The 12667-nt window shown below is 43.5% G+C and overlaps 2 protein-coding genes across 2 annotated transcripts; one reads left to right on the forward strand and one right to left on the reverse strand.

Annotated features, from left to right (window-relative positions):
• Positions 1-2311: 2311 nt before the first annotated feature.
• LOC124655375 (probable inactive purple acid phosphatase 29) lies at positions 2312-6536 on the reverse strand. Its single transcript, XM_047194282.1, has 4 exons — positions 6383-6536; positions 3585-3976; positions 2715-3169; positions 2312-2488 (listed from the first exon to the last, which is right to left on the reverse strand). Exons 1-3 carry the CDS (start codon positions 6519-6521, stop codon positions 2717-2719), a joined length of 984 nt encoding a protein of 327 aa, XP_047050238.1. The 5' UTR covers positions 6522-6536; the 3' UTR covers positions 2312-2488; positions 2715-2716.
• A 4910-nt stretch (positions 6537-11446) lies between these two features.
• On the forward strand, positions 11447-12514 carry LOC124657378 (glucan endo-1,3-beta-glucosidase-like). The gene has a single exon (XM_047195941.1). The coding sequence runs from the start codon at positions 11447-11449 to the stop codon at positions 12512-12514; it is 1068 nt and encodes a 355-aa protein (XP_047051897.1).
• The last annotated feature ends 153 nt before the right edge of the window (positions 12515-12667 follow it).

Consider the following 12667-nt stretch of genomic DNA (forward strand, 5'->3'; position numbering starts at 1 on the left):
ACCTTACGAAATTAACTTACCAAAAGCATTGTGTTCCCCAACGATGACAATATTTTTTTTATCTTCCTAACACACAATTATACGAGATCAATTATAGATTTTAAGATATTCCCAATCAAGTCTATATGTATGATTTAAAGAATGATTCTAATTTCTAGCTTCACCCTTCATACATAGATAGAATATTTTCTTCCTTACTTCATCGTGAGAAATTCCCAAGAGTTCAAATAGAATACACATTGATTCAATCTTTAGTAAATGACCCGCAGGTCCCTCACTTCCATCACCTGAAAACCGATCTTTCATAATATCTTTCACGACATGAAGAGAAATGAAAGCACATCAAATGACTTGGGGACTTTTCAAGCCGCTGCCATAACAACTTAAACAAACAACAAATAGAAACAATAAAAATAGCTTTTATGTAACCTCACGAAATTAACTTACCAAAAGCATTGTGTTCCCCAACGATGACAATATTTTTTTTATCTTCCTGACACACAATTATACGAGATCAATTATAGTACCTTTAGATCAGTGGTGAGTGTCGAACCCAACATAATATGAAGGATTGGTTCAGTAGATTGACAAATGTAAACAATAAAAGATACGAATAATTTACTATTTTGATGTATAAGTTACTAAAAAAATAAAACACAAGAAAGGTAAAATACAAGTGCTAAAATAAACTGTTCTTTTTAGAAAAATCACGATCCTCTATGCAACAAAGAGGACAACCTTGATGTGCACTTATGTGAGTCAAACCTTCCTAAGGACAACATTGAGTTATTAAGCACATAGATTTGTAGATGAATATCTTGTAAATTTTATTTTGAATGTACGGAGCCTAGAATATGTGCAGCCATACACATGAGTAAGTACACCTCTAGCTAGTGATTGATCCTAAGGCCATTTATGTGAGCAATCATATAATTTACTGAGACAAAAGTCCAACCACCGCTTCATGTTTTAGGACCTGTGATCGACAATCCCCTATTGCAAGTCTAAGGATTGGAATGTGGTTTCTGTCAACTCCAACCATTCCACCTATTTTTCCCTACTTTTTTTTTCGATAAGGGACATCCCCAGCCTCTGCATCAATCGATGCATGCGGCCCTATTTTTAAGGTGCAGTCCTATGATCCCACAGAAATGAAGTAACATGCAATCAGCGTTCGTGTATTACAATCATGGAACCACAAAAATATATAAATTTGACCAAATACTCAGAGCATGATATATAAAAATCATGGATAAGTTATCCTATGCCCTCACAAACATGCGGAAATACTCACAATGTTAAAACATGGACATGATCACCATATTGATTACAACACAATCTGAAAAATTATATTCACCATAGAAAAATCTCAATAAGCCAACTACATTCATGCACAAGACACCAAAGAGGTGTTGGGTTTCCATCTACACAAACTAAGAGGGGGGTGACACCAATCTCGAAAATGGTGATTGTGTTGATGGCGGAGACAGTGAAGATTTCAATGGAGAGGGGCCCCATCCTACGCCAAGGAGGAGTTGGCGGTGACGATGGTTTTGATTTCCCACCCGTGGTGGCCGCGAGATAGCATGATATGCCCTCTCATGAGAAAAAGGAGGACTTTCTTCAGGATAGAGAGCTACATAAAAAAGGAGAAATTGAGACGATACTTGGGGAACCGGGGGAACCAATGCACGGCATAGAAGGTGGGCCACCATGGGCCCTCCCCAGAGCTTTGTGGCTCTTCTTGGGGACCTCCTAGGAGCTCTGTGGTTCTTCTCGTGGCCCTCCAGTGCTGACATCCTTGGTCCTCGTGAAAAACTTTCTATGCAGTTTTTCTCGGTTTATTTGAGTTCTGTAAGTTCTTTCAAGTGGCGAAATACGAAAATATGTTTTTCTGCCTCCTAGAGTTAAATACCAATAGAAATCGACTTTGGAAGAAAATCTCGTAAGTAGTCTAAACATGGGAAAATAACTCAAGATCAATTCAATTAACATCCTAAACACGTGATCCAGTAATGACGATGATGATGCAAAATGCATGTATCAGCGCGCACACACTCAAAGAATAAGCCTCCACAAGTGTAACATAATGAAAACATTTTGTAAGTACACTCAAGCAGCATGACACAAATAATTCATGGATTCTTGTTTCTATTGAACAACTGAAACACCTTGCAGGTAATAAACCTATGAGAGAAAAGAAAAGCCACATTGGCATAATCAGTATTCTTATTTTATTTTATTTTGACAATTGATGCCATTTGCAAAGAATGACATGTGTACTTAACTACAACAAATCCATGATCCACTTTTAGCCTAATGAGAACAATTACACCGGTGAAAACCTGTGTATACTATCTGTGTGTTCGTTTACATAGTTACAAGTTTCATATGATAGCTGAGTACCAACAGTGTACATGTTGTGTTATGTGTAGAGGTAGATTCCCATCCTGAACTCAGCTTCCATCACGATTCTTCTTGCGACTCCCTGTAAATTGGCAACACTCAGATAAGTTGCGGGTTCTGAAAACATATGTTTTCTCAATCAGGATATACAATAGTTTCATATATAGTACTACAAGAGAGTGGATCATGTTACTTGTCGCTTCCAGTCTGTTTTACGAGACATGTCCTCTAATACAGCTACTTAGGAGTATGTTTAATTATGTTTGCCAGAATTAGCATCATAAGCATACACAGGTAGATGGACTTACCATTAAGCAGAGCCTCTTTTCCATAGGACCTCGGTTTCAATTGTGGTGAGACCCCGATCATCAAGCCTCTTCCATGTCTTGATAGACTGCACCCCTTGCCAGTCGCCGTCTTGTGTCTTGCCAAGTTGCACAGATACCACCCTTGCTCTCCTTGACCACCCGGCCATCCCGTACGCATGGTAACCGAACCCACCAGCGTAGCACAGTTGAATGCCGGTGAGGTTCCCGCAGAAGTCGTTCAAGTGATCGTGTCCTACAAAGGCCGCCTTCACGTCTCCAGCTTCCACCATGCTGGTAAAGAAGCCGGAGTTGACTGATGCTGAGCTGATAGGATCCCGTTGTACTCCTGTCCTATTGGACGCTGTGAAGCTTCCGAACTCTGGCAATGGTATGTGAAAGTATGCAAGAGCAGGTGCTGGCTCCTTCTGTTTGGGTTGTTCATTCGTATAATTTGCCTGCATTTTGTAAGTTATGTTATTATATTTTCTAACATAGGACGATATGTACATATCACCAACAAAATGAGCTTACCGTAAAAGAATTACACTCATCAAGTTTTTTATCTCTCTATATCCAACTTAACAGCAAAACATTTTGCAACGAACTGTATTCAGAAATTCAGAAATATAGTGCCAGAGAACAGATATATATTATCATTTATGTTGAAATAGCATGAACTTTTTTAAACTTACATCTTCAGAATAAATTATTGACGACATTTTTCAGAGTTAAGATGGCTCAACAGATAATTAGTGTGTTGTGGCTAATAGAAAATAGTACTAGTCAATATAGTATCTACTTACTCAGTATGGCAGAAGAAAGTACAGGTTGTATATAACTAAGATGGTGACGAATCGCCAACTTATTCACCTGGAGACTCGCAGAGGTTTGCTTGAACCAAGCTTGTTGTGAAGTCTTGATCCAACCGTAACCAGGGATTGACGGCACAGTAGAATAATCGCCACTGTCAAGGAAATACAGGTTGAGCACTGATTTGTTAGCCATCGGCGTTCCTTCAACCCCGCCAACTACCAGGTTATAATTTCCGTAGCCGTCGATCTCTACCCCTTCTGGATTGAAACGTGAAAGGGTGTTATTCATGCCTACAAGGTGTCGCATCACGCCCTCACGCGACAGGGTGCCCTCCTGGTCATGGTTACCCATCACAGCAGCCCAGGGCAGTCTCATGGCAATTGCAGGAGCAATCGCCGCATCCATAGACTTGGCCGCATCGGTTGAGTCCGGGCTATAGATGTTGTCACCTGAACAAGAAACATTGACGATGAAATCACCTAAGCAAAGATCTTTATCTGGTCAGTTTTGCTATATCTTGGTTGACTGAGCTTTTTTTAACTCTCAATCACCTAAAAAGATACTACAATTCAAACTGCGGTTGCATTTTTCTCTTTAAGAACTCAGTCAACTATGACATAAACAAACCCTTACTTGATAGAGTTTTTTATTGTCATGCTATGCTTTGCTTGAAAGCAAACTCATCTATGCACAATTACCATGTCTCCAAATGCATTCACATTCCTTTTCTAAGAGTAGCAAAATCTAAAAAAGTCGGTTGCCAAAATTGCAGCCTTGGGAGCATCAGCAAAGATTGCCCATGAAAACAACACGACGACGGAAACAAAGGGAAGTGTTTATACGGTCCTGGTTTGATTGTGCACCGGAACAAATTGGTGGATTCGAAATTGCTAAATTGCACGTGCAGCATTTCTAAATTACTGAATTCAATAATTCATACTCCCTTCTTTCTAAATTAAGATGCTATATGTTTTAGCTCAATTTAAGCTTTGTAGGTTTTAATTAAATGTATAGAAAATAATATTAACACCTACATCATTAACTTAGTGTTATTAGAAGTGTCATGGAAAATATACATTCATCAGCTTTGTAAAGATTATATCTATTATATATTAAAAACACAATACATCTATCTATTATATATTAAAAGCACAATACATGGGTCTAAAATAGAGACACCACGTTAATCCACATCATCAGAATTATTTTTACTATCAGATCTATAATTTACGGCTATGATTTAACAGAAGACTAATATTCATGTAACTAACAAGTAGCTACGTTCGACACGTTCAATAACAAGCATTTATATCAAATATGGAAGTTAAATCACGTCGGACACGGAAAAGAAAAAAGAGTCCTAGATTAAAACGACAAGTATTCTTAGACGTGCATCTCTAGGACTCTCTAGATTTGCGTTATTTTCTTTCTTTCTTTTGCATTTGCTAGCTCCAGACGTTGCCGTATGTGAATCATTTCACGCAAATCAAAGATTAACAGTCTGACCAACAAGTAGGCTTCGGAAGACTGAATGGTCGTCGTTGCTTAGCCCGAGACTCCGGCTGGTCTACAAGCTAGACCAATCATAGCAGGGGCCTCTAGACTGGCTAGCCATCTCTACAAACGCCGCTGAGAGGCCGAGACTCCAACCAGACGGCGCTGGTGATGCAGGTAAAACTGGTTGGATCAAGCGATGATTTTTACGCACATTGCAACTACAGGTTCCGCTAAGTTTTGTTTTTTACTCATAGGTTTGCTCGACCGTTATAATACCACAAACCGATCGGTCGGATGGCTCACAATTTTGTTGATAGTTATTTTTCTCAAATTTTGAGCAACATATCCATATAAAAAGTAATAGTTAAAGTTGCATCTTTAGAGACCATGCATGTCCATGTGTGAAATATCACCTTATTTTTCCAAATGATATAAATGATGGCAATGTTAGTCAAAATTATTTATGTTCAGCTCAACTATCTATAAGTAAATTATTTTGTATATTAATTTTATTTAGAACACCCAGTCAGATATTTCATATTTATTATAATTTAGAAGCACATATTATATACACAGAAAGGGGAATATTTATTCGCAGAGTACAAGGATAGAGAAAGGTACTGAAAGTAGTTACAAACAAACCAGTTGATATTCGTAGTTGTCTTAATCGTGGGTACCTTATGTTTACTGCACGAGTATCAACAGTTTTATTGAAGGTGTTTAAACATGGTCTAACAATAGTTCACCAGTAACTTTACATCCATATGATTCTCAAAAAAAAAACATTGCATTCATATGAAAGACAAAACAACTGATTATCCAAACTTTAATCTTGCATGAGGAACTAACATCACATAAGTACTACTAGCAAATATGGCGATCTAATCTCATATACAAACTACATATATGTTCATCAATATAGTGTTGTATACGAGAGGTGGTAATCATGTGCTCATAAATTAAAGGTGATTAATTCTATTGACCAAGTAGGATTTTAACATAGTATTTAAAGTTTCTGTAGAGTACCTTCACTTGAGTTCAGGAGGTGCTAGGTTGAAATCAACCTCCCTGCGTAAAGATAGCAAAGGAAACAGATTCCTAGAAATACCTGTGGGTGTTTTTAGTTATTTATAGCGGATACAAAGGATTATAATTTTATATATTAATAAATTAGTACCAGTGACACGTGTTAAATACATTTCACACATGAAGAAAGATAAGATGTCCTCGCATTTGCGAGGGCCACAGTGCTAGTTTTTTGTAACTGAGAGGGGAAGTAGTGGCACCGACGAAACAGCAGCTAATGGTAGGAGTGTTAACGAAGCAGGGAAGATGAGGGAGAGGAATGGGTCGCGGACCAGTGAAGACGACGAGGTCGGGTTTCTCGGCGCGGAGGACGCGGTAGAGGAAGGCGGTGGTGTTGAGGTCGGAGCAGCCGCGCTGCTGCGCCGGGAGGACGTCCTCGCACGGGGTGCTGCGCCCGTCCGCGTAGTGCATGTCCGCCACCTGCAGCACCTTGAACGTCCCGCTCTTTCGTCGGAACCGTAGCCCGCTGGCACCGTCGGCCGCCGCCGCGACGGCGAGGAGCAGGAGGAGGCCGAGGCCGAGGCGGGTGGCCATGCCGGGGGTGCGTGCGTGCAGCTCGCTCGGAGTGGGAGAGAGAAAAAGTCAAATTCTGTAGTGGCGGAGTGATGGTTGCGGTGCGGTTTACCGTTTACTGTGTTTGATTTATAGGAGGCGTACGGTGAGGTGACCGCGTGCCCGGCCGTGTCTAGGCCGGCGCGCGCGGGCGGGTGAGCTCAACGCGTACTTCAGTTCGTATGAACGCACGAGGTGCCGCGGGACGTCGCCGACGACGAGGACCTTCTAGTCCAGTTTTTTATCTCCGTCTCCGGCGCCGTGGTGCGCGGGATATTCATTTTTCAGTTGGCAACTTGGGATATCCGCACCCAGGCTAGCCGCATTCATGGATATATCTTTGTAGACGGTCGTTTCTGACCATTTGTGTGTACTCCGTAATTTGCTATATACGCCACCAAGCCAGAGTAGATTTAGCTTTTTTTTGGCTTGCTCATTCCAACACTCTCCTTCGGAAGAACATAATCAAATAAGGCTTTGTTTAGTACCTTAGTTTTTTCTTGAAGATATCTTAAACTACTACCACGTCCGGCCCGAATTATAAAATGCTCAGAATATTTCAATAAAAACTACATACGATTCCGGAAAACTAGAACGTCCTAAAATGCAGAACGGAAGAAATATAGTTTTAAACATAGTAAAGTCCAGAAATAAACCTTGACCTTGTAGGGGCTAGCTAATTAAATTGTGAACCCCAGACTTCCAATCCAAGTCTTCACGTTCAGCTATCTAATTCCGGTCTAATTCAAACATTAAGGCCATTAGACTGTGGGGAATCACTGACATGGCAGGTAAAACCATGAACTGGTTGACATGGTGGGTGCAGGAGGTGACTTAGGCCCATGGCAACCAGGGCCATCGCCCGGGGCGTAGCAAAATATCCTTCTTACCATCTCTGAAATAAAAAAAAACTTGGCCCGGGGCGCAGCCCAAGTCTGGCCCAACTTTCCTCCCTACTTTCGCTCTCTCGACCGTTAGGAAACCTCTCAAAGAAACCCTTCGCATGCGTTCCTCCCTCGTCCTCGCATCCGCCTTTGCTCCCTGCAGCCAGAAGCACACCGCTTGCAGCCCGTCCCTCGACCTCCTCTGCTCCTTAGACCCCATCTCGCTATGTGCGGTTGCACCCCTGCCTGCCTATTCGCCGACGTGGCACCGTCAGTCTTCCACGCGCCTCCAACAATCTCTGCCCTCTGGCACGTGGCCGCCGCCTCCGGTTCCTGCATTTCATCAGAGCTCGGAGTAGGGAATTGATTGAACAAATTAGCTAGGTAATTTCATCGCTAGTTATTTAGTTCAATTGGATACACTAATTGGATTAATTTGTAATTGAACTGATTTGTTAATTTGACAATTATTTGTAATTGATTGAATGTTGCAGAAACACAAGATGAAGAGACTTTCTCCATCGATCTTGAAACTAAACCAGTCAACAAATCCAAATGCTCAAACAAAAGAAGCTCCTCGAAACAAGGAAACTCCTCAAGGCGAAGAAGCTACCGACACTGAATTAACTCCCCAAAGTGGGCCTTCAACTTCAATCACAAGTGAAGCAAATGAAAACCTTGCATATCGTGTTGCCAATGTCAATACTCGTGGGAGACTAGGTATGAATATGTTATTGTTTGAGATCCTGGTCTTAGGACACCTATTGAGGACTTGGATCCAAACATTCAAGATGTTGCTAGAAGGGAGTATATTAATCTGGGTCCATGCCAACCTTTTGGTCACAAATATAAGAGGACATCTTTTGGAAAAGCTGGTAGACTTAGAAGCTTTCATGATAATTGGCTTAAGAATCATGGTGATTGGTTGGAGTATTGTGTTCCTAACACTACAAGAAAAATGATATTTCATGAAAGGACTCTTTCGTCACGCAAAATAGGTTTTTTGTCACCGAAAATATGCCCGAGACAAAACTCGACCGTCATAAGGATCGTCACCAAAACTCCGTTATAGAAAATTTGGCGCGCCAGTACGCAATATTTCATCACGAAAAATTCTATTTTCGATGGCAGTAAAACTTTTGTCAAAGAATATGTTTAGAGGTGATAAAAAGATTTGTCACCGAAAATACGAAAATTTTACCAGTTCCTGCCAGGGGAGGAACTCGTGGACCATCTTGGGGACCAAAGTGGGCTCTGGCACAATATTACCAAGATGAAATTGGATTCTAACAATGCATTTGGTCCGTTTAATTTACAGATCTACCCGTTCTATCATGTGGGCTAAACAGTTGGCACGCGCTTGCTTGGGCTGTCACGGTCTGTACGTTGCTCATGTGGATGTTGTCGAGTGGGTCCAGAACGTTTTGACGTGGTATTATGTCATGTGGAGTCAGATAGTGCTGGAATGTGGGTTCGGATGGTGCTGGCAGGTGGGACCAGGACAATGCTGAAATGTTGGACCGAGACAGTTTGGACAGGTGGAACCAGGACAGTTCTAACAGAGGGACCGGGACAGTTTTGAAAGGTGGGACCGACACGTTGCTTCCATGCGGGACTAAAACGTTGCAGTCATTTGGGTGACGACGTGAGAATTCCCGTCACGGTTTGAACATAATATTACAATTTGGATAATTTGAAATGCTCAGCGAAATATCAAAACAAATAGAATTGGCACACACATTTTTTTACAGCATATATTGCCTCACACATAGCAATTAATTATGACACACAGATCGAGTTGTAATACAAACGACAGACATAGAAGACTCAAAAAACAAGCTTTTAACATTTGATAATGATTAACAATGCATCATGATGGTGGCGCAGTCATTAGTTGCTCTAGGATTATTGTTGCAATGTCCTTAAATGTATCATTAGGGCATCCAATTCTTGTTGCCTCTTTTCATATGCCAAAGCCTTATCTTCCCATTTTTTATGATAGCTGGAATCTTTTCGTCATGCTACTTACTTAGATCATCAAGTATCATATCCAAGGTTTGCATCCTATTTGACATCATATCCTTATACATGTCTGCTGCCTGTGTTGCATGTTCCTCCTGATATGCAAACCTTTGTTCTAACTCTCTCATGTGTGATGTTGGATGATAATCCGTCGGATGCCTGTCCTCATGACCTGGCTGGGGTATCGTGTTCCGGAAGGCTCCGTTAGCAAACTTCACTGGGCGATTCATGCCTGGAGATCGCTGGATCGGGTGGGATTTGGTCGCAAGCACCCGTGTCTTTTCTGACCGTTTGGTTTCAGAGGGAGCGATGCGAAGCTTTGCTGGTTGTTACCATTATGGGGCACGCTTTCTCGTTCCATGGTGAAGTCAGCTGGCGAAAAATGTCATGAAAGTTGAGATCCGAGGACTAACAATGGTGATTCGAATATTTTTGACGAAGAGGAATTGGTTTGGTGATTCGTGACTTCGGGCAGCGGTATCACAAGAGGGGGGCGGAAGCACGAGACAAGTTCAAAGTTTTACTTTTCAGGGTGGAAAATCCAATTCAAGGTCTGGTCTTAATTGGTTGTGACTCGCAATGGCCTTGTTGAAGGCATTATTTTGTGAGGAGGACTTTCTCGAGGGTGAAAACCTAAGATCTATGATCGGGCGACGATGGCGGTTGTGCATTGTTCCCTTCTTGGAGGTGTCGTTTTTGGATAAACTGGACTTCTGGTGTTGTTTTGGTGGTTTTAGTGCTGCTGCTAAAAGAAATACTGTAGATCATTGTAGCGGGAATTTTCTCTTATTGTAATTTTCTTCCTTTTTTAAATTGTGTGCATCCAGGGCAATGCGTTGTTGCAGAGGCTGAGTGTAATTGGTATCTTCGTGTTCGAGAAAAAGATTAGAGCTGGAAGGAAATGACACATCACAACATAGGTCGGATCTTGTATGTATTTCGCGAGAGTATTACATCGGTAGAGTACATACGTGTACGGTAGGTTTATATAAAATACCTAGACCATATATAGTAGTTAGGATCTAATACCTCTGGTTTTTAAATATAATATTCTAAATACAATATGTTTTGCTAGGCCATAAATAGCCTAGCAAAATTGGGAAGTGTTTTTGCCTTTGGAGCTCTCGTGATCCCTTTTTAAAATAAAATTCAAAATTCATATTTATAATTTTAAAAAAATCTAAAGAATAAAACTGGACATATTTAATGCAACCTACACGCATGCAAAATTACAACGAGAAATTCTTTCTATCAAAAAATGATAAAAGCTAATAAAATTTGAAGCGTTGAAAATATACATATTCCCATCTACACTGGTAATTTTTGAGTGGCTCAAAATGCAAAGTATATAAAATTTAGATTTTTACCTTGTGGGATAAATCATCATCTACATCCCAATTTTTAAAAAAGATAAAAGTAGTGGTTTTCAAATTTTTTGGAAAAACAAACGTGGTAAGCTATGTTCGGAGCCAAAAATCTCCGCTCCGGAAAACACGTAAAATTTTGATGTATCTAGACACTAAATAGCATCTAGATATATTCAAATTTTGACAAAACTCAGACAATCTTCTATGTACTCCCTCAGTTTCACGAAGGTTGGTCTGTAGTGCAGCCATTCGAAAGCCAACGGCTATATTATGTTCAACGGCTACCCATTCATCCCAACGCCTCGGTAACCATTCTCCTTCAGATAAGATCCCCACCAACATCCCAACGCCTGTCCCTGGCTGGCATCAACGTACGTAACCGCCATCCCATTCTTAGCAACACAGGCTCTACTATATAACCGCGACGACAACACCAGCATAGATACGACACTCCATCAATAAAACACCACGAAACGCAGCCGCATCCTGTAACGTGCCGTTCCTCCGCACAATGGCCACGAGAACAACAACAACAGCGATGTCGTGTCTAGGCTACGTGCTCCTCGCCGCCGCCGCGCTCCTCGCCACCGCCAGGGCCGACCCTGCAAAGATCGGCGTCTGCCACGGCCGCGTGGGCAGCAACCTCCCCGCGCCGGAGACGGCCGCGGCATTACTCAGGCAAAACGGGATCACCAAGGCGCGGCTCTTCCTGCCAGACCCGGCAGTCCTCCCGGCCTTCGCCACGGCCGGCATCGACCTCACCGTCGGCGTGCCCAACGAGAACCTCACCTACCTCTCCACCTCCGGGCCCGACGGCGCGCTGCAGTGGCTCCGCGCCAACGGCCTCGCCGCCAACCCCGTCGCCGCCCGCCTCCGCTACCTCGTCGTCGGCAACGAGGTGCTCTACAACAACCGGTTCTACGCGCCGCACCTCGTCCCCGCCATGCGCAACCTCCACGCCGCGCTGGCGGCCCTCGGGCTCGGCGGCGCCGTCAAGGTCTCCTCCGCGCACGCCTCCTCCATGCTCGCCGCCTCCTACCCGCCCTCCGTGGGGGCCTTCGACGCCGCCTCGCTCGACGTGCTCCGCCCCATGCTGCGCTTCCTTGCCGACACCGGCGCGCCATTCATGCTCAACGCCTACCCGTTCATCAGCCACCTCAGCGACCCCGCCAACGTCCCGCTCGACTACGCGCTCTCCTCCTCCTCCGGCGCCACCGCCACAACGATCGTGCGCGACGGCGCGCTGGCGTACACGGGCCTGTTCGACGCCACGGTGGACGCGGTGGCGGCGGCGTTAGAGCGGGAGGGATTCGGCGGCGTGGCCGTGGCGGTGACCGAGACTGGGTGGCCGACGGCAGGGCACCCGGACGCGACGCCCCAGAATGCGGCGGTGTACAACGGTGGTGTGGCGGAGAGGGCGGCGCGGGGAGCCGGCACGCCGCTCCGGCCCGGGACGCCCGTGGAGGTGTTCCTCTTCGACCTCTACGACGAGGACGGCAAGCCAGGCGCCGAGATCGAGCGGCACTTCGGCATCTTCAAGGCCGACGGCACCAAGGCCTACGACATTAGCTTCATCTAGATTAGAACTTCTGTTTTATTACTGATCGGCGATGTTGATTTGTGTATCAACTGGCTGCCTAATCTGTTACTCTGGATGTATTTCTCACTCACTTAATTACTGGTTTGCTATTTGCAAATGATGATGTCCTGAACTTCACATCCTGTCGAGCTT

This window comes from Lolium rigidum, chromosome 5, assembly GCF_022539505.1.
Source record: "Lolium rigidum isolate FL_2022 chromosome 5, APGP_CSIRO_Lrig_0.1, whole genome shotgun sequence".
NCBI classification, from domain to species: domain Eukaryota; kingdom Viridiplantae; phylum Streptophyta; class Magnoliopsida; order Poales; family Poaceae; genus Lolium; species Lolium rigidum.

Coding starts and splice junctions, on each gene's coding strand:
- LOC124655375 (XM_047194282.1), bottom strand. CDS start 6,521: ATGCACTACGCGGACGGGCGCAGCACCCCGTGCGAGGACGTCCTCCCG. Junction 3,977..6,382: donor CGACCTCGTCGTCTTCACTG/GTCCGCGACCCA, acceptor TTTCTTGTTCAG/GTGACAACATCTATAGCCCG. Junction 3,170..3,584: donor AAACCTCTGCGAGTCTCCAG/GTGAATAAGTTG, acceptor TACAAAATGCAG/GCAAATTATACGAATGAACA.
- LOC124657378 (XM_047195941.1), top strand. CDS start 11,447: ATGGCCACGAGAACAACAACAACAGCGATGTCGTGTCTAGGCTACGTG.